The sequence below is a fragment of the Scyliorhinus torazame genome, chromosome 17, assembly GCF_047496885.1.
Source record: "Scyliorhinus torazame isolate Kashiwa2021f chromosome 17, sScyTor2.1, whole genome shotgun sequence".
Classification (NCBI taxonomy): domain Eukaryota; kingdom Metazoa; phylum Chordata; class Chondrichthyes; order Carcharhiniformes; family Scyliorhinidae; genus Scyliorhinus; species Scyliorhinus torazame.
This window is the reverse complement of record NC_092723.1, coordinates 86,351,003-86,376,945: the sequence shown is the minus strand read 5'-3', so window position 1 is coordinate 86,376,945 and position 25,943 is coordinate 86,351,003. Positions and strand designations below refer to the sequence as shown.

The 25,943-nt window shown below is 46.6% G+C and overlaps 1 protein-coding gene across 1 annotated transcript in view; it reads left to right on the top strand.

Annotated features, from left to right (window-relative positions):
- The window catches only part of LOC140393988 (CD9 antigen-like), a 383,521-nt gene that overhangs the window by 303,427 nt on the left and 54,151 nt on the right, over positions 1-25,943 (top strand). Inside the window, exons 3-4 of the mRNA XM_072480714.1 lie at positions 14,150-14,247; positions 15,403-15,477. Coding sequence (XP_072336815.1) covers positions 14,150-14,247; positions 15,403-15,477 — 173 coding nt within the window. The remainder of the gene's footprint in view (positions 1-14,149; positions 14,248-15,402; positions 15,478-25,943) is intronic.

Below are 25,943 nucleotides of genomic sequence, written 5' to 3'. Positions count from 1 at the left end.
CTTCCAGTGCCACCTCCAAAGCTTAACTTTAAAATTCAGCGGATCCTACCCCACTCACCGCATGTGGCCTCGCGACCCTTAAGGTCGGTCCACCTTCCTTGTTTGCAAACCTCTCCCCGGATTGCAAACCCGTCACCACCAGGAGCAGACGGTACAGTGCCCAGGACAGGATCTTCATCAGGTCGGAGGTCAAGTGGCTTCTGCAGGAAGGCATAATTGAGGCCAGCAACAGCCCCTGGAGAGCTCAAGTGGTAGTAACAAAGACTGGGGAGAAACACAGGATGGTCATCGACTACAGTCAGATCATCAATCGGTACACGCAGCTCGATGCGTATCCCCTCCCACGCATATCTGATATGGTCAATCAGATTGCACAGTACCGGGTCTTTTCCACAGTGGACCTGAAACCTGCCTACCACCAGCTCCCCATCCGAAAGGTGGACCGCCAATACACTGCGTTCGAAGCAGATGGTCGCCTCTATCACTTCCTTAGGGTTCCCTTCAGCGTCACTTAGGGGGTCTCGGTCTTCCAGCGTGAGATGGCCCGAATGGTTGACTGGTACAGACTGCAGGCCACTTTCCCGTAACTAGATAACGTCACCATCTGCGGCCACACTCAGCAAGACCACGACGCTAAGCGTCGCAAATTTCACCACACCGCCCAGCTCCTTAATCTCACGTACAATAAGGAGAAGTGCGTGTTCCGCACCAACCGCTTACCCATCCTTGGCTATGTCGTGGAAAACGGAGTTCTCGGGCCCGACCCCGACCGCATGGAACTCCCCCTCCCCCACTGCCCCAAGGCCCTGAAACGATGTGGGTTTTTTTTCTCCTATTATGCCCAGTGGGTCCCTAACTATGCGGACAAGGCCCGCCCACTCATTCACTCCACAAGGCCCGCCAGGCCTTCAACTGCATCAAGGCAGACATCGCCAAGGCCACAATGCACGCGGTCGACGAGTCCCTCCCTTTTCAGGTCGAGAGCGAAGCATCAGACGTCGCTCTGGCCGCCACCCTCAACCAGGCAGGCAGGCCCGTGGCATTCTTTTACCGCACCCTCCATGCCTCTGAAATTTGGCATTCCTCTGTCGAAAAGGAGGCCCAAGCCATCGAGGAAGCTATGCGGCATTGGAGGCATTACCTGTCAGGCAGGCGATTCACTCTCCTCACTGACCAACAGTCGGTTGCCTTCATGTTCAATAATACACAGCGGGGCAAGATCAAAAATGTTAAAATCTTGAGATGCAGGATTGAGCTCTCCACCTACAATTACGAGATTTTGTATCGCCCCGGGAAGCTCAACGAGCCCCCCGATGCCCTATCCCGAGGTACATGTGCCGGCACACAAGTGGATCAACTCCGGGCCCTACACGAGTCTCTGTCGCCCGGTGGTCATCCGATTCTTCCACTTCATAAATGCCCGCAACCTGCCCTACTCCATTGCGGAGGTCAGGGCTGTCACCAGAGATTGCCAGGTTTGCGTGGAGTGTAAACCGCACTTCTACCGGCCAGATCGAGCGCACCTGGTAAAGGCCTCCCGCCCCTTTGAACGCCTCGGCATGGACTTCAAAGGGCCCCTCCCCTCCACCGACCAAAACACGCACTTCCTGAACGTGGTCGATGAGTACTCCCGATTACCCTTCGCCATCCCATGCCCCGATATGACTTCTGCCATGGTCATTAAAGCACTCAACAGCATCTTTGCCCTGTTCGGTTTCCCCGCTTACGTCCACAGCGACCAGGGATCCTCTTTTATGAGTGATGAGCTGCGTCAGTTCCTGCTCAGCAAGGGCATTGCCTCAAGCAGGACGACCAGCTACAACCCCCGGGGGAACGGGCAGGTGGAAAGGGAGAATGGGACAGAAGGTCGTCCTGCTGGCCCTACAGTCTAAACATCTCCAAGTCTCCCGCTGGCAGGATGTCCTCCCCGACACGCTCCACTCCATCCGATCACTACTCTGCACAGCAACTAATGAAATCTCCCATGAACGTCTCCTTGCCTTCCCCAGGAGGTCCACCTCCGGGGTTTCGCTCCCAACATGGCTAGCAGCTCCTGGACCTGTCCTCCTCCACAAACACGTGCGGACCCACAAGGCCGACCCATTTGTCAAAAGAGTACAACTACTGCACGCGAACCCGCAGTACGCCTACGTGGCGCACCCTGACGGGCGCCAGGACACAGTCTCCCTCCAGGACCTGGCACCAGCTGGATCCCCACCCACGGCCCACCCCCCCAGCACACCTCACCACAGCCCCTGCCCCAGGACGATCCGTCCTCCCACTGGTTCCACTAGGGGGCGATGAAGACGAGGACAACACGCTCCCGGAGTCATAGGTGACCAAGTTGGCGCCCACATCACCACCGGGACAGAGGCGATCACAGCGGAGGATCAAGGCACCCGACCGACTGAACCTGTAAATTTTGCCTGAACTGTAAATTTTTCCACCACCCTCGCCGGTCTCTTTTGTAACAGGGGGTGAATGTGGTAGTCACCACTATCTGTATATTAGATGTAATACCTGTATATTAGATGTAGTATGGTAAGGCTCCTGTACTAGAGGTACATGGGTAAATCCCTGCCTGCTGGCTCCGCCCAGTAGGCGACGTATAAATGTGTGTGCTCACCGGAGCTGCTCGCATTCTGGTAGCAGCTACAGGAGGCACAACATCTTTGCTCAATAAAGCCTTGTTTATTCACTACTCTCGTTTTTGTAGTAATTGATAGTGCATCAGGCAGCATGGTAGCACAGTTGCTTCACAGGTTTGATTCCCGGCTTGGGTCACTGTCTGTGCGGGGTCTGCACGTTCCCCCCGTGTGTGCGTGGGTTTCCTCTGGGTGCTCCGGTTTCCTCCCACAGTCCAAAGATGTGCAGGTTAGGAGGATTGGCCATGATAAATTGTCTATAGTGTCCAAAAAGGTTGGGCGGGGTTGCTGGATTACAGGGATAGGGTGGAGGTTTGGGGTGCTCTTTCCAGGGGTCAGTGTGGACTCGATGGGCACTGTAAATGCTATATCTACAGAGGTGATAGAAACAAAAGCTAGTGAGGAGAAAAGTGTAAGGCAGATAAACAGATTGAACTGCCTAGTATGGCAGGGGGTGGGAACCAGAGCAATCGGTCAGTGGGAGAAATAACTGAGGGAGAGCTACAGACTAAGGCCAGTAAGATTAAGTGGAAGAGCAGGCAGGAAGTGGCTGGTCAACACAGAAGGGCTGGTGGGCTGAAGTGCATTAGTTTCAATGCGAGGGGTATTTCAGGTAAGACATGTCATAATATACACCAGTATATCATGGTGCAGCCACACACTGATGGACACACAGTGGGCCCAATCAACATACACAACACTGCAGCCAATCACCAGTGAGAGCACACGCACTACAAAGCTAGGGGACATCAGAGTGCCCGCTCATTCGAGTAGCAGCTAGCTAGGAGCACAGAGCTCACAGCCTGCAGCACAGACATTCACCATGTGCTGAGTGCATCAACTGGTTAGGACAAGGCAAAGGTCTTTAGTTAAAGCTGGTATCGTTCAGCTGGTATTTACCCACAGTTCAAGTATGTTTAAATAGTTAACCTTTGAATAAAATAGTGTTGCACTACTTCAAGTGTTCGTGACCTGTATGTGATCCAGAACACCCAACGCATCATGATACCAGGAGTGGTTGCATACCAGCACTTCTTAGACCTACCTGCAAGTGATCTGCGTTCCGCCAGCATTCCGTCATTCTGCAACATGGACAACATCAGCCCGCCGCCGCCGCTCTGGAAGATTTTCAAACAGCGCTTCCAGCTCTACCTCGAAGCCACGGACAGGGAGGGCACCTCGGACACCAGAAAGATTGCTCTTCTCCTCTCCACGGCCGGGGATCATGCCATCCGTATTTTCAACTCTCTCACCTTTGCAGATGACGAAGACAAGACGAAGTTCAAGATGGTTCTCCTCAAATTTGACACATCCCTGCAGCGTAGAGGTGAATGAAAGTTTCGAATGCTACATGTTCCAGCAGCATTTGCAGGGCAAGGACGAACCTTTCCAATCCTTTTTAAGCACCTCCGCATCCTTGCGTAATCTTGCAGCTACGGGCCCACCTCCGACTCCATGATACACGACCAGATCGTTTTCGGTGTTCAGTCCGACCCCCTATGTCAGCAGCTCCTCAAAGTAAAGCAACTCACCCTAGCGACCGCCATCGAGACCTGTGTCCTACATGAAAATGCCACCAGTCGGTACTCCCTTTTACAAGCGGCTGAAACGGCGCGGCAAGCTCCCCACGAGGCGGAACGGGTCCAAGTGATTGAACACCTCCAGGGCTTCAGCCTGGATGAGGGCGGCCATTTTGCGCACGTTTCACGGACTCCCGCGCTTGTATGCACCAAACGACGGGACGGTGACGTTGAGGAACGTAATGCGCAGGCGCGCACCACGCACGACCGCACCGCGCATGCACGGTGGAGTAGCGAACGTGCTGATGTCACGACGTGCGGCAACTGTGGCTCCACCCATTTAAAGCGGCAATGCCCCGCAAAATCTCGACAATGCCTACGATGTGGAAGACTTGGCCACTATGATGCCTGCTGTCGAGCAGCTCAGCCTTCCAATTCATATCGCTTCAGCCAGCCTCGCAGGAATGTTCGGGTAATTCAACCCACGGTCACCGAGTCCGATTCCGACCTCCCACACAGCAGTGTCACTGAAGACCCGAAGGCGCCTTTTCGAGTCGGTGTTGAAACGAAAAACAAGCTGTCCCTGAAGCAAAGACACCAGCCGCTGTCAGTATACAGCATCGATCCAGACGATGAGTGGTGTGCCACCCTGACGGTCAACCGGTCCCAAATACGATTCCACCTGGACACTGGTGCCTCCGCCAATCTCATGGCGTGGTCTGCTTTCCAAAGCCTTCGTGTCAAACCAACCATTCTTCCATCGGCCTGCCAGCTATTGGACTACAATGGCAACATCATTCCTGCTACCGGCTCATGCCAACTCAAAGTGACGCACAAGTCACGAAAAGCCATCCTTCCTTTCGAGATCGTGGGCTCCTCGAAGGACTCTCTGCTTGGCGCACAGGCGTGCAAATTGCTAAACCTCGTTCAAAGAGTTCACTCTATCTCTCCTGATGACACATTTGACTTCCAGGATGCGGACTTCAGGGCGCAACTCAATGCCATCATCGACCAGCACCGTGACGTCTTCGAAGGCATGGGCATGCTCCCGTATACTTACAAGATCATACTCAAACAGAACGCCACACCTGTGGTGCATGCACCTCGCAGAGTCCCAGCACCCCTCAAGGACCGCCTCAAGCAGCAGCTGCAGGACCTCCATGACCAAGGAGTGATCTCCAGAGTTACGGAACCAACCGACTGTGTCAGTTCCATGGTGTGCGTAAAGAAGCCTTCCGGCGAGCTCAGAATCTGCATTGATCCAAAGGATCTGAATCGCAACATAATGAGGGAGCATTACCCAATACCCAAGCGCAAAGAGATCACATGCGAGATGGCTCGTGCGAAGCTCTTCACCAAACTTGACGCCTCGAAAGGATTCTGGCAACCAGTGAGAGCACGCGCACTGTAAAGACAAGGGACATCAGAATTCCCGCTCATTCCAGTAGCAGCTAGCTAGGATCACAGAGCTCACAACCTGCAACACAGACATTCACCATGTGCTGAGTGCATCAACTGGTTAGGACAAAGCAAAGGTCTTTTGTTAAAGCTGGTATCGTATTTACCCACAGTTCAAGTATGTTTAAATAGTTAACCTTTTAATAAAAAGTGTTGCACTACTTCAAGTGTTGGTGACCTGTATGTGATCCAGAACACCCAACACATCAAGACAGAAGAACTTAGAGCTTGGATTAGTACATTAATTCTGATATTGTTGCTGTTACAGAAACTTGGTTGAAAGAGGGACAGGATTGGCAACTAAACATTCCAGGATTTAGATGCTTCAGGCAGGATAGAGGGGGATGCAAAAGGAGAATATCACAGGTGTGCTAGGGGCGGACACCTTGGAGGGTTCAAGCAGCGAGGCAATCTGGGTCGAGCTCAGGAATAGGAAGGGTGCTGTCACAATGTTGGGGGTTTACTACAGATCCCCTAACAGCCAGCGGGAGATAGAGGAGCAAATATGCAGACAGATCTTGGAAAGATGCATAAACAATAGGGTTGTCATGATGGGTGATTTTAGCTTTCCCTATATTTACTGGGACACACTTACTCCTAGAGGCATGGATGGAGCAGAATTTGTAAGGAGCGCCCAGGACGGTTTCTTGAAACAATTTATAAATAGCCCAACTCAGGAACGGGCCATATTAGACCTGATACTGGGGAATGAGCCTGGCCAGGTGATCGAAGTTTCAGTAGATCATTTAGGTAACAGTGATCATAATTCATAAGTGTTAAGCTGCTTATGGAAAAGGACAAGAGTGTTCCCCAGGCGAAGGTGTTAGACTGGGGGAAGGCTAATTACAACAGCATTAGGCAGGATCTGGAGAGTGTTGGGCAAGGCTGTTTGTGGGAGACTTTCAAATGTCAGTTGATTAGAATTCAGGCCCGTATGTACCTGTGAGGATGAGAGATCAGGGTGGCAAGTACAGGGAACGCTGGATAACGAGGGATATTATGAATCTTGTCAAAAAGAAAATGGAAGCATTCGTAAGGTCTAACAGGCTTAGAACAAATGAAGCCCTTGAAGAACATAATGCAAGTAGGAAGGAACTTAAGGTAGGAGTTACGAAGGCTGAAAGGGGTCATGAAATGTCGTTGGCAAACAGGATTGAAGAAAATCCTCAGGCGTTTTATACATATGTAAAGAGCAAGAGGGTTGCCAGAGAAAGGGTTGATCCATTCAATGTTATTGGAGGGAATCTATGGATGGAACAAGAGGAAATGGGAGAGATACTAAATGAATACTTTGCCTCAGTATTCACCAAAGGGAAGGACTTGGTGGATGAGGAATATGGGGAGAGTGTGTAGATATTCTGAGTCATGTTGATATCAATAAAGAATAGGCGTTGGGCATCTTAAAAAGCAGTGGATACATCCCCTGGGCCTGATAGGATCTACCCCCAGAATACTGCGGGAGGCAAGGGAGGAAATTGCTGGGCATTGACAGTAATCTTTGTATCCTCATTGGCTACAGGTTCCAGAGGACTGGAGAGTAGCCGATGTTGTTCCATTGTTTAAGAAAACCAGCAGAGATAATCCAGGAAATTATAAGCCTTACATCAGTGGTAGGCAAATTATTGGAAAAGATTCTTAGAGACAGGATTTACTCACATTTGGAAACAAATGGACTTATTAGTGACGGACAGCATGGTTTTGTGAAGGGGCGGTCGTACCTCACTAATTTGATCAAGTTTTTCGAGGAAGTGACAAAGATGCTCAATGAGGGAAAGGCAGTAGATGTTGTATACATGGACTTCAGTAAAGCCTTTGACAAGGTACCTCATGGTAGATGGCACAAAAGGTGACATCACATGGGATCAGTGGAGAGCTGGCAAGTTGGATACAGAACTGGCTTGGGCACAGAAGACAGAGGGTAGCAGTAGAAGGGTACTTTTCTGAATGGAAGATTGTGATTAGTGGCGTTCCACAGAGATCAGTTCTGAGACCTTTGTTGTTCGGTGTGTATTTAAATGATTTGGAGGAAAATGTAGATGGTCTGATTAGTACGTTCGCGGATGACACAAAAATTGTGGAGTTGCGGACAGGCAAGAGGATTGTCAGAGGATACAGCATGATATAAACTGGTTGGAGTCTTGGGCAGAGAAATGGCAGTTGGCGTTTAATCCCGACATAAGACCATAAGACATAGGAGCGGAAGTAAGGCCATTCGGCCCACCGAGTCCACTCCACCATTCAATTATGGCTGATTTCAACTCCATTTACCCGCTCTCTCTCCATAGCCCTTAATTCCTCGAGAAATCAAGAATTTATCAACTTCTGTCTTAAAGACCCTCAACGTCCCGGCCTCCACCGCCCTCTGTGGCAATGAATTCCACAGACCCACCACTCTCTGGCTGAAGAAATTTCTCCTCATCTCTGTTCTAAAGTCACTCCCTTTTATTCTAAGGCTGTGCCCCCGGGTCCTAGTCTCCCCGCTAATGGAAACAACTTCCCTACGTCCACCCTATCTAAGCCATTCATTATCTTGTAAGTTTCTATTAGACATGTGAGGTAATGCACTTTGGAAGGTCCAATGCATGTAGGAATTACACAATAATTAGTAGAACTCTTGCGAGTACTGACAGGCAGAGAGATCTGGGCATGCATGTCCACCGATCACTGAAGGTGGCAATGCATGTGGACTATAGAAAGGTTAATGCAGTTACAAGAACGGACTCTTATCCTATCCCACGTTTGGAGGATTGCATTGAGAAAGTGGAACAATCAGCTTTTATTTCTAAACTGGATTTATTTAAAGGTTACTGGCAGGCACCTTTATCCAAAAGGGCGAAGGAGATTTCAGCTTTTGTGACTCCAGATGGTATATACCAATTCAAAGTTATGCCATTTGGCATGAAAAACGCCCCAGCCACATTTCAACAGTGAACTAACAAGCCGTTTCAGGATTACGCAATTGTGTGGTATACATCAACAATCTGATAATTTTTAATCAGACATGGGAAGAACATTTGAAGCATCTGATGGAGTTATTTGATCGACTTCAGGAGGCGGGTTTGGTGATAAACCCAACGAAAAGTGAATGTGGAAAAGCCCAAGTCACTGTCCTTGTCCATACAATCGGACAGGGCCGAATGGTCCCATGGGATGTGAAAACAAAAGTTATTGGGGAGTTTCTAGTACCCTCGACACGAAGAGAAATAATGCGATTTCTTGGCATGAGTGGATTTTACCAGAAATTTGTGTCGAACTTTAGCAGTGTGGTCACTTCACTGACAGAACGTAACTAAAGGAACGTAGCAAATTTCAGTGGATAGCGGAGTATAAACAGACATTTGAAGGCTTGAAGGCTGTGTTAACTAATGCTCCTTTGTTCGAGAATTACAAGGGGCTCTGTGATCGGATTGAACTAAAGTATCTGACCTTAAAGCGAAATGCCGAGGCGTAGAGAAATGGACGGATCGTGCAGGGACCTTCTTGTCCAAAGAGACTGTCAATCGAGAAGGATTCCAGTTGCAGGAAGAAGAGCTAAAATGGACTGTGTTTTTATAAATGTTTCCATGTTTTGTTTTTGTCTACAAAAAGGTATATTTATTGTCAATTTTGCTTGAAAGTAAGTGAAAAGGTGAAAAATGAAACCATCTTAAAGTTGCTGGTTTATTTTTTGTTTCTTGGGGGGAGGTATTGTGGGAATGTCACTTTAAGAAATGTTTGTCTTCTCAAGTGGCTGCAGTGATGTAATTGTGTGGGTGGAGCTGGGCTCTGGCTCTGCTTTTTACTTTCGTTTTGAGCTGGAAGCTGTTTTTGGCTCTCAGTTTTAGTTGCGTTTTCAGTTGGAGAGCTGCATTCAAACCAAGGAGGTGTATTTTGGTTTCTCTCTGCCTGCTAAAGAATGTCTCCAGATCACTTGATGATTTCAAGTAATATCTGTTTCTGTAAGGAATGCAAACCTACTGTCTTTGTTGAAAAGGGTTTTTGTCTTATGTATGCTGTTAGGAAAGTTACTCAGGGTTACCTATAGAGTATTGTATCTTTGGGGGGGTATCAATGTTAGTAGTTGATAACATATTTACTGTGTGTTTATAAATTGTTAACTGGATTCATAGAATAAACATTGTTCTTGTTTAAACATACTTTAGATCTCTGTTGCATCACACCTGTAAAGTGGGCACTTGTGCTTCCCATAACCAAAACCTATTCAAAGTTGTGGGTCAGGTGAACTCCATGATACTCTTTGGTGTTCTCTAAACCTCGCCCATAATAATACATAGAAGATCGAAGCAGGAGAAGGCTTTTTGGCTGTTCGAGCCTGCTCCGCCATTCATCACGATCATGGCTGATCATCCAACTCAATAGCCCTGTCCTGCTTTCTCCCCATAGCCTTTGATCCCATTCTCCCCCAAGTGCTATATCCAGCTGCCTCTTGAATATATTCAACGTTTCAGCACCAACTACTTCCTGTGGCAATGAATTCCACAGGCTCACCACTCTTTGTGTGAAGGAATGTCTCCTCATCTCTGCCCGAAATGGTTTACCCTGAATCATCACACTGTGACCCCTGGTTCTGGACACACCCACCATTGGGAAATCTTCCCTGCATCTACCCTGTCTAGTCCTGTTAGAATTTTATAAGTGTCTATGTCTATGAGATCCCCCCTTATTCTTCTGAACTAGAGCGAGAATAATTCCAACCTAATCAATCTCTCCTCATATGACAGTCCCGCCATCCCTGGAATCAGTCTGGTAAATCTTCGCTGCATGGATAATGGATTCAAGAATTTTCCCCACTCCCGATGTTGGGCTTACTGGTCTATAATTCTCTGCTTTCTCTCTACCTCCGTTTTTGAATATCGGAGTGATGTGAGTTACCCTCCAATCTGCAGGGGCTGTTCTAGAGTCTATAGAATCCCAGAAGGTGACCACCAATGCATCCACTATTTCCAGAACCACCTCCTTAAATACTCTTGGATGCAGATTCTCAGGCCCTGGGTATTCATCCGCCTTCAATCCCATCAGTTTTCCCAGCACCATTTCTCTACTAATGTTGATCTCCCTCAGTTCTTCCCTCTCACTAAACGTTTCAGTCTCCAACATTTCTGGTATCTGAATTGTGTCCTCTTTTGTGAAGACAGAACCAAAGTATGTATTTAATTGCTCAGCCATTTCTTTGTCCCTTATTATGCAGTCCCCTGTTTCTGTCTGTAGGGGGCCTACATTTGTCTTTACCAATCTCTTCCTCTTCACATATCTATAGAAACTTAGTGTCAGTCTTTATGTTCCCTGCAAGTTTCTTTTCGTACTGTACTTTCCCCTTCTTAATCAATCCCTTCGTCCTTCTTTGAATTCTAAACTGCTCTCAATCCTCAGACCTATTACTTTTCTTGGCCAATTTGTAAGCTTCTGCCTTGGATCGGGCTACTACCCAAGGAAGGTTGCTGCCTCTCTGAAAGAGCAATTCACATACTGCCCCTCCACTGCCCTCTCCCCGCAACCCTGCACATTCCTCTTTTTCAGATAAGTAGAAAATTTGGAAAATGTAAAACGATCTATGGGATAGTAGTAGGCCACTCCACCCATCATGTCTGTGCTGGGAAAAAGAAATGAGCCACCCAACCTCATGCAATTTCTGAGTACTTGGTCCATAGCTCTGGAGTTTCGGGGACTTGAAGGGCAAGTCCAGTCACAGTGAAAATGAATGAGGGCTTCCTGGCCTTTCAGGCAGTCCCAGACCACAGTCACCTGCTGGACGAAAATACGTTTCCTCACCTCCTCCCTAATCCTTCAACCAATCTGTTATATTTCTTTGTTGCCACAAAGAGAAAAGTTATGGAGGAGCCCACATTCGTGAATCTTGTAAAACACGATGAGAGGTTTATTAAGGATGTTGCTCATACAATCAAAGATAGCGATCTGCTCAAAGCACTCGCAAGCATTCTGCTGATGTCACTGCACATCACGTGATGCAGAACCAGCAGGAATGTCTTCCCAGATACATAACACAATCCTTTAGATGTATGTCCACAGTTACTGGATCAGTGTTTTATAAACCTTTACCAGAACGCTCTCCATCAATTCAGAAAGCTCAAAATGTGATATGCCTTAGTTTTTCACCAGTTTGTGAGACTGTCCAACCACCTTCAATGATCCACATATAACCCCGGGATCCTCTTTACAATTTTATTTTATATGATTTTATATTTCCGCATTCTCCCAACCCGACCAAATGATTTCACACATCTCTGCATTAAATTTTATCTGCCTGCCTCTTGAAGTTTAACACTAGCATCCTGACAGTTCACAACAGGTCTAAATTTTCTCATCTGCAGGTTTTGAAATTGCAATTCCCTGCTGACTCTCTGTCGAGCAATCCAGTCAGCGTCATTCCCTCTGCTCTAACACTCTAGCCCTGCCTCAAATCCAAATCCAATTTGTTTTTGAACTCATTTATCATCTTGTTACGACCCCCTGGGCTAGTGCGTGCTCAATTCCAGCCCCACTTGACCTTAATTCACAAGTGAATTAACCAATAATTCTTAGAAAAGTACCGAACGTCTTTGCCGCTTGGCTGGCCAATAATTACAGTCACCAGGTTTGTAAACACAATTACTGTTTATTTATAATAAGAAGTATAATGATATATACAGAAAGTACAACTGGTTAACTATTAGCTAATTCCTAATACCCACTTTAAATTGTCTCGTGTCCCCCCCCCCCACCCTCTATGCACACGTACACACAAAGACAGATGGACACATAGGGAAGGAGAGAGGTGAAAATGATAAGTAAAAGGAAATAGAGTCTTTGTTCCAGATGGTTGTCTTTAAGCAGACCTTCCTTCAAAGTAAGCCCTCAGATCCAGGTCTCCGTTCGCAGCCTGCAATGGTTTCACGTTTGAATCATTCATTCAGGTTCTCTGAAGGTTCAGAAATACATCAACTCACTGTCTTTCTGGAGAGAGAAAGGGAGGGAGAGAGACAAGAGAATACAAAGAGTCGGTCCTTGTCCCTGTGTGTTCAAGTCTCAATTCTGCTTTTGTTAGGTCTCTGGAAATCATCCCACTCAGGGAGATCTAATCACCACCTATTAGTGGGCAGTATATGGCTTTTTGGCAAATTCATTGACCACCAACAACCAATCAAACTGAGTCCCATCCCATCTTTCAGGTACCAAGAAGTCTGAGTTCTCTGTTCGAACACTAACAGCACCATATACTATGTTGCAACTTCTTGAATTCCTCATTCTCACTGCTGCTTGACTTAAAGACACATGACCATTTAGCATCCATGGATCTAAATGATAACGACACAAATAAAGAAAGGGGAAATAAGGGAATCAACAGGCAGGAGCCTTACAAACTCCACTTCTACCACCCTCATCGTGATGCGATTCAAGCCATTACCACTCACTGTGTAAAAAATCTCTTCCTCATACCCCTCTGTAACTCATGCCCAAACGTTATATTTGTGACTCCTAATTCCTGTACTATCGGTCAATAGGAAAGCTATTCCTATGTGTACTTTATCTGAAGGTCCATCTCGGCAAAATCTCCTTCACTCAAAGGAGAACAACCCCAGTTTCTCCAAACTTAATCTAGTAATTCCCTCATCCATTCTGGGAAATCTCCCTCTCCATCCTTTCCTTCCGAAAGTGTTGTGTCTGGAACTGGAGCATATGTGATCCATATCTAGGTCAGTAATATAGATAAAAACACAGTGGTGCAGTGGTTAGCACTGCTGCCTCATGGCGCCAATGATCCAGGTTCAATCCCGGCCCTGGGCCACTGTCCGTGTGGAGTTTGCACATTCTCCCCATGCTTGCGTGGGTTTCGCCCCAACAACATAAAGATGTGCAGAGTAGGTGAATTGCCCACACTAAATTAGAAAAAAAAAATCGGGTATTCTAAATTTATTTTAAAAAAATAGATCAAGAAAAGCAGTAATCCGAGTACTGTTCTGGAGAACCCTAATGTTCAACTTCTTCACACCCGAGAAACATTTTCCCACCACTCTGTGCTTCCTGTCACCCAGCCAGCTCAATACCCATGCTGCCATGGTCCCTTTTATTTCATGGGCTTCAAATTTGAATTCATGGACTTGGGGAAGAAGGTGTAGTGTGTGGAATGCAGGTACCCCTGCAGCTGTGCCATTCATTTCCTGTCATTGGCCACGCTGTCTCCGCCTTGCGTGTGGAACTGGATGGAGACCAGAAGCAGCTGCAGAATTTCTTCCGGATCCTCAAGGAGGAAGTTTAGAGCTTCATTTTATCATGCCTGGCTCTCCCTCCTTCCCTTCCTGTCTCCTTCCTTTCACCTTCCATTTCTATTTCCTTCTCTACCTCCTCTCTCTATCCCATTCTCTCCCACTCCCTCCCTCCCCCTCTTGTCCTGCCCTTCACTCCCTCTCTTCCACTTGCTCTCCTATCCTCTCTCCCTCTCTCCATCTTTCCCTGCCTCCCAGCCCAGCCCTGACTCAGTGTGTTATCCTGTCTCTTCCCCCGTCTCATTCTGTGTTGCTATTTTTCTAGGCGTGTATACACTGATTGTCACTGGGGCCCTGATGATGCTGGTGGGATTTCTTGGATGTTGTGGAGCAGTGCAGGAATCACAGTGTTTACTTGGAGCAGTAAGTATGCCTAAACTCCGGAGTCAACGTACAGTATGTGTCTTGGGTCAGGTCTCAAAGTGTGTCAGGGATTAGGGATCATGGGTTGGCGCTTCACTGGGGTCAGTGAGTTTGCACCAGAGGTAGGTCTGTAAGTGCCTTGATAAGGGATTAGTGTGTTCATGGGGCTCAAGGTTCAGTGTGCATCCAGAATCAGGGGTCTGTGTAAGTCAGGTTGAGGACTGGTATTGTATCTGGGGTCAGGGGTCAATGACAATCTGAGGTCAGGCATCAGTATGTATATGGGATTAAGGTTGGTTGTGAATCTGGGGTTATCGGACACTCTGCCTCTGGGGCGATCATTGTGCTCCTGGAATTCAGTCGGTGCGTGTCAGGGGTTGGTCCATCATTGGGATTAGGTGGGTTTTGCATCTGAGGTCAGAGTTGGTCTGTGTCTGGAATCAGCGTTTGATGCGCACGCGTGTTAGGAGTTGTGTGTGGCAAAATCAGGAGTCAATGTTTGCCTGAGGTCAGGGGTCATTGTTTGTCTGGTGTTATCATACATCAAGGGTATGAGGTAAGGGGTTGGTGTGTGTCTGGGTTTAAGATTAATTTTCTCTGGGGTCAGTGCTCAGGAGTAAGTGTGAATCCAGGATCACAAATCCATGTGTGTCCAATTCATGGCGTTAGGTTGGGTCTCTGGCGTCAGGTGCTGTTGTTGTGATATGATGCTCATATACTTTTGAGGGGCATACCTTAAAGTGCTGTCAATCAATACCACATAAACAGGATATGTTATAGTCCCATGACTTCACGGAATCACAAGGTGCAGAAGAGGCTCTTTGGCCCATCATGTCTGCACTAAGATGTGTAAAGGGACAGGAGGTTTAGGGGGAACTTTTACCCAGAGGGTGGTGATGGTCTTGAATGCATTGCCTGGGAGGGTGGCAGAAGTGGGTTGCCTCCATCCTTTATCTTGGATGAGCACTTGACACAGAATAACCTTCAAGGCTATAGGCCAAGTGCTGGTAAATGGCAAAAGTCCCTGTGTGCTTCAGGCAAAGATCAGTTTGCATTTGGTCTCAGGATTGTTGTGCATCTGGAGTTAAAGATTAGAGTGCCCCAGGGGTTATATATCATGGTTCACTGCTAATGCTGTTGGCTTTCTTTCTCCAGTTCTTCATATGTCTGCTGGTGATTTTTGCAGCGGAGATCACGGCTGGAGTCTGGGGTTTCCTGAACAAGCATGAGGTATTTTTTATATCTGGCTATGGTTAAAAAACAGAACAGACATTGAAGCGACATTGAATTTTAAATTGTTACTTTAGCTCTTTCCATTCTCAGCTTGGGTACATTTGCTATGTTTACTGTGGATAGTCTTTGTCTCACCGCATTGAAATCACTCTTACCTAAATTTAGAATCTTAATAGCTGTTTTGTGATTCTCCCTTTCAAAAGCAACATTAAATTCTCATTTTATAATCACTGTTGAATATGTTTTCAGACACCATTAAGCTGCTAATTAAATCTGGCTAATTATTCATTTCTAAATTTAATTTCCCTACATTCTTGACAATCATTTTATCCCAATCTATATCATTAAAATCCCCCATTCAAATCACTCTGTCTTTGTTCCATGCTTGTCTATAATCTCTGCATTTATGCAATCTACCACTTCACAGCTACTAGCAGGGCCGATACAGAACTAAAATTAATATATTAAATCCTTTCCTATTTTTTAGTTCTCTCCATAAAAATCCACTGCCTGCATGCTTCTTGCTATATCCTCGCTTACCATTGAAGTAATTTCATCCTCAATGACTAAGACTACTCGTCTCTCTACCATTTTCCCCAACTTTTCTATGGATCTTATAACCTGGTACATTTGGTTCCAAGTTCTGACCATCTTACTTGCAGCAGTAATGTCAAACTCTCCAAATTGAATTTACCCCTGAAAATCATTCCGTTTGTTCCTTTTTTCATTGTTTCTCGGGATAGCTTCATGGGCGTTGCTCGCTCAATCAGCATCTATTATCCGTCCCTAATTACCCTTCCGAAGGCTTTCTTGAACTGCTGTAGTCCATGAGGTGTAGGTCACCCACCATGCTGTTAGGGAGGGAGTTCCATGATTTTGACCCAGTGACAGTGAAGGAACGGCCAATATATTTCCAAGTCAGGATGGTGAATAGCTTGGAGGGACCTTGCAAACATTTGCTTCCCTTGTCACTCTTGGTGCCAAAGTCGCGGGTTTGGAAGGTGCTGTTGACTCTGCAACTCTGAAACATTCCAACCCCTGTTTCCCCATATCTCCACTCTTTCCCATTCCTCCACCCTCATTCTCTACTCCTATCTTCCCTCTCTCTCACCTCCTCTCCCTCAAACTTTCCTTTCCTATCTCTCTTTTCCTTCCTCACCCTTCTCTCCCTTCTCTAGTTCTTCCTCCATCCTTCCCATCTCTTTGTCATTATTTTTTATCTGCCAAGCCTTTTCCTGTCTGATCTATTCCCCAATCATCTCTGTTGCTCACCTGCATCATGTATGTGAATGCATGGAGTATAGTAAATATGATTGGGGAGTTACAGGCACAGATTGCATTGTGAAAATGTTATGTTGTGGCGATAACAGAGATCTGACTCAAAGAAGGACAGGACTGAGTGTTAAATAAGGAATGGGGGAGAGGTGGCAGTATTGGTTAAGGAGAGTATTGCAGTGCTGGAGAAAGAGGAAGTTCCACAGGGTTCAGGGACAGAATCAATTTGGCTAGAGTTAAGAAACAAAAGGGGTGCAGTTACATTGCTTGGTGTAGACAATAGACCACCAACTAGTGAGAAGGATGAAGAAGTAAAAAGTCTGCAGGAAAATTACAGAGATGCAAACATTATATAGTTATAGTGGGGGATTTGAAATACCGGAATGTAGACTGGGACAGGGGTAGTGTAAAGGGCTGGGAGGGGCAAACTTTCCAAGATGATGTTCAGGAAAATCTTCTCCAGCAGTATGTCCAGACCAACCAGAAAGGATGCGCCGCTGTTAGACGTGGTTCTTGGAAATTAGTTGGGCCAAGTAGACCAAGGCATTCCTGGATGGCACGCTGGCACAGTGGTTAGCACTGCTGCCCCACAGTGCCAGAGACCTGGTTTCGATTCCGACATCGGGTCATTTTCTGTGCGGAGTCTCCCCGTGCCTGTGTGCTCCGGTTTCCTCCCACAGTCCAAACATGTGCAGAATAGGTGGATTGGCCATGATAAATTGCCCCTATGTGGGGTCACGGGGATCGGGCGAGGGAATGGCCCTAGGTAGGGTGCTCTTTCGTAGTGCCAGTGCATACTCGATGGGCTGGATGGACTCCTTCTGCAATGTAGGGATTTTAGGAAATGGTAGTTCTGTAGAAGGATCATTTGGACTTGAAATATAAGTTATGTTTCTCTACACAGATGCTGCCATACCCGCTGAGTTGGTCCAGCATTTTCTGTGTTTATTTCAAGTAGATTAAGTGTCAATGTGGGAATATTTAGGAGACGATGCTCATTGTACCGCAAGGTTTAGGATGACAGAAAAGGATAATGGGTAAACCAGAGTAAAAAATTATTAATTGTGGAGAGTCAATGGGGCAAGAACGCAGCTGGGCCAGTTAAATTGGAACAAAAGGTTGGCGGGAGAAACTGTAGCTGAACAATGAGCTACTTTCAAAACAGAAATGATCTGGACAGTCAAGGTATATCCCTCGATAAGGGAAAGGCAGGATAAACAAATCCACAGCTCACTGGATGAAAACGGAGATAGAAATTAAGATAAGGGGGAAAAAATGCTTATGCCAGGTGCCAGGCATAAAATACAGTTGAGTGTCATGTGAGAGTACCTTTACGAAATGGGTGTTTATAAATGGGTGTGTATATAAATATCTGTAGTGAGAGTACCTTTAAGAAATGGGTGTTTACTACTGCAGTGATGTCAGAGAGTGGGTGGAGCTGGGCTGTCTGTCAGCTTTTTACAAAGAACAAAGAACAAAGAACAAAGAAATGTACAGCACAGGAACAGGCCCTTCGGCCCTCCAAGCCCGTGCCGACCATACTGCCCGACTAAACTACAATCTTCTACACTTCCTGGGTCCGTATCCTTCTATTCCCATCCTATTCATATATTTGTCAAGATGCCCCTTAAATGTCCCTATCGTCCCTGCTTCCACTACCTCCTCCGGTAGTGAGTTCCAGGCACCCACTACCCTCTGCGTAAAAAACTTGCCTCGTACATCTACTCTAAACCTTGCCCCTCTCACCTTAAACCTATGCCACCTAGTAATTGACCCCTCTACCCTGGGGAAAAGCCTCTGACTATCCACTCTGTCTATGCCCCTCATAATTTTGTATACCTCTATCAGGTCGCCCCTCAACCTCCTTCGTTCCAGTGAGAACAAACCGAGTTTATTCAATCGCTCCTCATAGCTTATGCCCTCCATACCAGGCAACATTCTGGTAAATCTCTTCTGCACCCTCTCTAAAGCCTCCACATCCTTCTGGTAGTGTGGCGACCAGAATTGAACACTATACTCCAAGTGTGGCCTAACTAAGGTTCTATACAGCTGCAACATGACTTGCCAATTCTTATACTCAATGCCCCGGCCAATGAAGGCAAGCATGCCGTATGCCTTCTTGACTACCTTCTCCACCTGTGTTGCCCCTTTCAATGACCTGTGGACCTGTACTCCTAGATCTCTTTGACTTTCAATACTCTTGAGGGTTCTACCATTCACTGTATATTCCCTACCTGCATTAGCCCTTCCAAAATGCATTACCTCACATTTGTCCGGATTAAACTCCATCTGCCATCTCTCCGCCCAAGTCTCCAGACAATCTAAATCCTGCTGTATCCTCAGACAGTCCTCATCGCTATCCGCAATTCCACCAACCTTTGTGTCGTCTGCAAACTTACTAATCAGACCAGTTACATTTTCCTCCAAATCATTTATATATACTACAAAGAGCAAAGGTCCCAGCACTGATCCCTGTGGAACACCACTGGTCACAGCCCTCCAATTAGAAAAGCATCCCTCCATTGCTACCCTCTGCCTTCTATGGCCTAGCCAGTTCTGTATCCACCTTGCCAGTTCACCCCTGATCCCGTGTGACTTCACCTTTTGTACTAGTCTACCATGAGGGACCTTGTCAAAGGCCTTACTGAAGTCCATATAGACAACATCTACTGCCCTACCTGCATCAATCATCTTAGTGACCTCCTCGAAAAACTCTATCAAGTTAGTGAGACACGACCTCCCCTTCACGAAACCGTGCTGCCTCTCACTAATACGTCCATTTGCTTCCAAATGGGAGTAGATCCTGTCTCGAAGAATTCTCTCCAGTAATTTCCCTACCACTGAAGTAAGGCTCACCGGCCTGTAGTTCCCGGGATTATCCTTGCTACCCTTCTTAAACAGAGGAACAACATTGGCTATTCTCCAGTCCTCCGGGACATCCCCTGAAGACAGCGAGGATCCAAAGATTTCTGTCAAGGCCTCAGCAATTTCCTCTCCAGCCTCCTTCAGTATTCTGGGGTAGATCCCATCAGGCCCTGGGGTCTTATCTACCTTAATATTTTTTAAGACACCCAACACCTCGTCTTTTTGGATCACAATGTGACCCAGGCTATCTACACCCCCTTCTCCAGACTCAACATCTACCAATTCCTTCTCTTTGGTGAATACTGATGCAAAGTATTCATTTAGTACCTCGCCCATTTCCTCTGGCTCCACACATAGATTCCCTTGCCTATCCTTCAGTGGGCCAACCCTTTCCCTGGCTACCCTCTTGCTTTTTATGTAAGTGTAAAAAGCCTTGGGATTTTCCTTAACCCTATTTGCCAATGACTTTTCATGACCCCTTCTAGCCCTCCTGACTCCTTGCTTAAGTTCCTTCCTACTTTCCTTATATGCCACACAGGCTTCGTCTGTTCCCAGCCTTTTAGCCCTGACAAATGCCTCCTTTTTCTTTTTGACGAGGCCTACAATATCACTCGTCATCCAAGGTTCCCGAAAATTGCCGTATTTATCTTTCTTCCTCACAGGAACATGCCTGTCCTGTATTCCTTTCAACTGACACTTGAAAGCCTCCCACATGTCAGATGTTGATTTGCCCTCAAACATCCGCCCCCAATCTATGTTCTTCACTTCCCGCCTAATATTGTTATAATTAGCCTTCCCCCAATTTAGCACATTCATCCTCGGACCACTCTTAGCCTTGTCCACCAGTACTTTAAAACTTACTGAATTATGGTCACTGTTACCGAAATGCTCCCCTACTGAAACATCTACCACCTGGCCGGGCTCATTCCCCAATACCAGGTCCAGTACTGCCCCTTCCCTAGTTGGACTGTTTACATATTGTTTTAAGAAGCCCTCCTGGATGCTCCTTACAAACTCCGCCCGGTCTAAGCCCCTGGCACTAAGTGAGTCCCAGTCAATATTGGGAAGTTGAAGTCTCCCATCACCACAACCCTGTTGTTTTTACTCTTTTCCAAAATCTGTCTACCTATCTGCTCCTCTATCTCCCGCTGGCTGTTGGGAGGCCTGTAGTATACCCCCAACATTGTGACTGCACCCTTCTTATTCCTGATCTCTACCCATATAGCCTCACTGCCCTCTGAGGTGTCCTCTCGCAGTATAGCTGTGATATTCTCCCGAACAAGTAGCGCAACTCCGCCTCCCCTTTTACATCCCCCTCTATCCCGCCTGAAACATCTAAATCCTGGAACGTTTAGCTGCCAATCCTGCCCTTCCCTCAACCAGGTCTCTGTAATGGCAACAACATCATAGTTCCAAGTAGTAATCCAAGCTCTAAGTTCATCTGCCTTACCCGTAATGCTCCTTGCATTAAAACATATGCACTTCAGGCCACCAGACCCGCTGTGTTCAGCAACTTTTCCCCGTCTGCTCTGCCTCAGAGCCACACTGTCCCTATTCCCTAGTTCTCCCTCAATGCTCTCACCTTCTGACCTATTGCTCCCGTGCCCACCCCCCTGCCATACTAGTTTAAACCCTCCCGTGTGACACTAGCAAACCTCGCGGCCAGGATATTTATGCCTCTCCGGTTTAGATGCAACCCGTCCATCTTATACAGGTCACACCTGCCCCGGAAGAGCTCCCAGTGGTCCAGAAAACGGAAACCCTCCCTCCTACTCCAGCTGTTTAGCCACGTGTTTGTCTGCTCTATCTTCCTATTTCTAGCCTCACTGGCACGTGGCACAGGGAGTAATCCCGAGATTACAACCCTCGAGGTCCTGTCTTTTAACTTTCTGCCTAGCTCCCTGAACTCCTGCTGCAGGACCTCATGCCCCTTCCTGCCTATGTCGTTAGTACCAATATGTACAACGACCTCTGCCTGTTTGCCCTCCCCCTTCAGGATTCCCTCTACCCGTTCGGAGACATCCTGGACCCTGGCACCAGGGAGGCAACATACCATCCTGGAGTCTCTTTCACGTCCACAGAAGCGCCTATCTGTGCCCCTGACTATAGAGTCCCCTATTACTATTACTCTTCTGCGCTTTGACCCTCCCTTCTGAACATCAGAGCCAGCCGTGGTGCCACTGCTCTGGCTGCTGCTGTTTTCCCCTGATAGGCTATCCCCCCCGACAGTATCCAAAGGGGTATATCTGTTCGAGAGGGGGACAACCACAGGGGATTCCTGCACTGACTGCTTGCCCTTTCTGGTGGTCACCCATTTCTCTGCCTGCACCTTGGGTGTGACCACACTTGCATAACTGCGATCTATGACGCTTTCCGCCACCTGCATGCTCCTAAGTGCATCCAATTGCTGCTCCAACCGAACCATGCGGTCTGTGAGGAGCTGCAGTTGGGTGCACTTTCTGCAGATGAAGCCATCCGGGACGCTGGAAGCCTCCCGGACCTGCCACATCTCACAGTCAGAGCACAGCACCCCTCTAACTGACATTGCGTCAATTAATTAAAATTAAAATTTGTCTTTTTTTTTTTAATACTTTTTTTTTTTTTAAATTGCAAAGTTACTGTCAACTATCTGTTTCCTAGTGCTAGATTTCTAATAGAAATGCGATAGCTAACTATAATACTCTCCGATCTCTGGCTTAGATATCCTCTAAATTATAATTAAGTTATTATGTTTAATTAGTTCCCAAATACTCAAAAAAAATTTTTTTTTTAAATTTAGGTTAGAATCCCAACCAGCCACTCAGGTCACAGCTTTTCTGTGATGTCACTTCAGTTTCCCCCCGACACACACAATTTGAAAAAAGGTATAAAAGTAAAAATCACTTACTTACCTTCTGAGTGTCTGAGATGTTCTCAGGTTCTCTCGCTGACAGAGACTGCTCCTCCACCACCGATCCTTGACCTGCACAATGCTAATAATATAATAATATAATATGGCACTTACCTTACACCAATGGGTCTTATTATTAGGTTAGAGGAGGAGGGCGGGTGGGAGACACTACACGTGTAGTGTCTCGGGTTTCCTCTCCACCTGAATTTATTGGTTGGGGGGGGGGGGACTTGCCAGAGGTCGAACTTCCGGTTCCCGCCTTATATAAAAACAAATAAAACAGAAAAGAAGAACAGACACGGGACCAGGCAAGGCTTTTTAAACTAACTACTCACCTCCCAGAAGGCCCCTGCGCACCGCTGCCGCCGAAATCCAAAGGGCTGCTCCTGTAAAGGTAAGGTTTTTAAATACACTACTCACCTCCCAGAAGGCCCCTGCGCACCGCTGCCGCCGAAATCCAAAGGGCTGCTCCTGTAAAGGTAAGGTTTTTAAATACACTACTCACCTCCAAGAAGGCCCCTGCGCACCGCTGCCGCCGAAATCCAAATTACTTTTGTTTTTGAGCAGGCTGCAGGGTGTGTTTTAGTTTCGTTTTCAGTCTTGGAGTTGAAGCCAGACAGAGCAGGTGTACTGTTGATCTCTCTGCCATCAAAAGACTATCTCTTGATCATTTGGTGAATTCAGAATTATAAATGTTCTGAGTAGTGACTTTAACCTAACGTGCTTCTGTTAAAGGTTATGTTTTTTGTAAGTCTTCTGGATGTTAAAAGGACAGCGTATGCATTACTTAGTGTATTGTTTGGGCGTTGTATTTGAATTGATGGTTGCTAAGATGTTCACTGTATGTTTTAAAAAGGTTAACTTGAGTTCATAGAATAAACGTTGTTTTGCTTTTAAAAAATACTTTTCCATTTCTGCTGTACCACACCTGTAGAGTGGGCCGTGTGCTCCCCATACCACAATCTATTAAAAGTGTGGGTCAGGGGAACTCCATGATACACTTTGGGGTTCTCTAAACCCTGACCCATAACATGTGAATCAAGAGGAATACAGAAGGTCCTGAGGGAGGTGATACAGCTCATCAGAGAAGCAAAGAAGGGTTATGAAAAAGACTGGTAGCCAACATAAAGGTGGAATCACAAAGTCTTCGATGGCAAGTAAATAGTAAAAGGGAAGTAAAAGTAATCGGGAAAGTTAGGGACTGAAAAGGGAATTTATACTGGAGGCTGTGGGGCATGGCTGAGGTACTAAATGAATACTTTAAACACTCCTTTACAAAGGAGGTAGATGCTGCCCAGGACTTGGAGACAGACGAGGAAACTGTGTCCCGAGAAGGGTTCAAAATTGATAAGGAGGAAATGTTGAATAGACTATTGGTACTGACAGTGGACAAGCCATCAGATGGGAGGCATCCAAAAATATTAAAGGAAATGAGAATGGTAATTGGTGGCCATAATCTTCCAGTCTTCTCTCGGCTCAGGGTAGGTGTCAGAGGACTGGAGAATTGAAAATGTTCCACCCCTGTTCAAAAAAGGTTGTAAGGATAGTCCCAGCAATTCCAGACCAGTCAGTTTAACATCAGTGGTGCGCAGGCTTCAAGAAACAATTATTCAAATTAGTCACATGGAAAAATGTGGGTTTATTAGAAAGAGCCAGCATAGATTTCTAAAGGAGAAATTTGCTTTACTAAGTTGTTGGAGTTTTTTGAGGATGTAACAGAGAGATTCAATGAGGCAATGCTGTTGATGTGGTGTGCATGGATATCAGGGGACATTCAATGCAGTGCCGCACAACAGACCTTTTGAGAAAAATTATAACTCATGCAATAAAAGGGACAGTAGCAACGTGGACACAAAATTGGCTGAATAACAGGAAGCAGAGAGTAATGGTCAATGGATATTTTTGGGGCTGGAGGACGGTTTGTAGTGGAGTTCCCAGTATTTGAACCCTTGCTTTTCCTGATATATATTAATTATCTAGATCTTGTTGTGCAGGGGACAATTTCAAAATGTGCAGATGACATGAGACTTGGAAATATTGTAAATTGTGACAGTATGGAACTTCAAAAGGACATAGACAGGTTGGTGTGGTGTGAACAAAGAACAAAGAACAAAGAAATGTACAGCACAGGAACAGGCCCTTCGGCCCTCCAAGCCCGTGCCGACCATGCTGCCCGACTAAACTACAATCTTCTACACTTCCTGGGTCCGTATCTTTCTATTCCCATCTTATTCATGTATTTGTCAAGATGCCCCTTAAATGTCACTATCGTCCCTGCTTCCACCACCCCCTCCGGTAGCGAGTTCCAGGCACCCACTACCCTCTGCGTAAAAAACTTGCCTCGTACATCTACTCTAAACCTTGCCCCTCTCACCTTAAACCTATGCCCCCTAGTAATTGACCCTTCTACCCCGGGGAAAAGCCTCTGACTATCCACTCTGTCTATGCCCCTCATAATTTTGTAGACCTCTATGAGGTCGCCCCTCAACCTCCTTCGTTCCAGTGAGAACAAACCGAGTTTATTCAACCGCTCCTCATAGCTAATGCCCTCCATACCAGGCAACATTCTGGTAAATCTCTTCTGCACCCTCTCTAAAGCCTCCACATCCTTCTGGTAGTGTGGCGACCAGAATTGAACCCTATACTCCAAGTGTGGGCTGTTGGCTGGCAGATGAAGTTAAATGCAGAGATGGTAGGAAGAACATGGACAGACAATAGAAAATAAGGTGTAAAATTTGAAAATAGGCGCAGGTGCAGAGGTACCTGGAAGTACATGTGCATAGATCATTGGAGGTGGCAAATAGTATGCTGGCTTTATTAATAGAGATGTAGAGTACAAGAGCAAGGAGGTTATGCTAAACTTATACAAGATGCTAGTTATAGCTCAGCTGGAATATTGTGTACAGTTCTGGGCACCACTATAGGAAGGATGTGAACATTTTGGAGAGAGAACAGAAGAGGGTTGCAGGAACGGTTCTAGCGATGAGAAACTTCAGTGATGAGGCGAGATTGGAGAGGCTGGGACTGTTCCCCTTGGACAGAAGGAGACTGTGAGGAGAACTGATTGAGATGTTCAAAATCATGAGGGTGTTAATCAGAGTAGATAGGGAGAAACTGTTCCCACTCATAAAAGGATCGAAAACAAGAGAGCACAGATTTAAAGTGATTTATAGAGAAGCAAATGTGGGGCTGGATTCACTGCTACGTGATGCTGGAAGTGAGAATCACGATCGGGCGGAGAATCGCGTGAAATGAAAAAAACCCTTTGCAGCTGGTGCTGAATCTGGTGCCATGCTCCAGTCCCTCGCTGGTGGCGATATCGATGTTTACGCCCTGTGCTGGCAGATCCTTGCAAAACCGTCATTTGCCTGGATTTAAATCTCATTAACGGCTTGGACACTTCATGTTTGGCTTCTCTGCGATGCTGCACCTT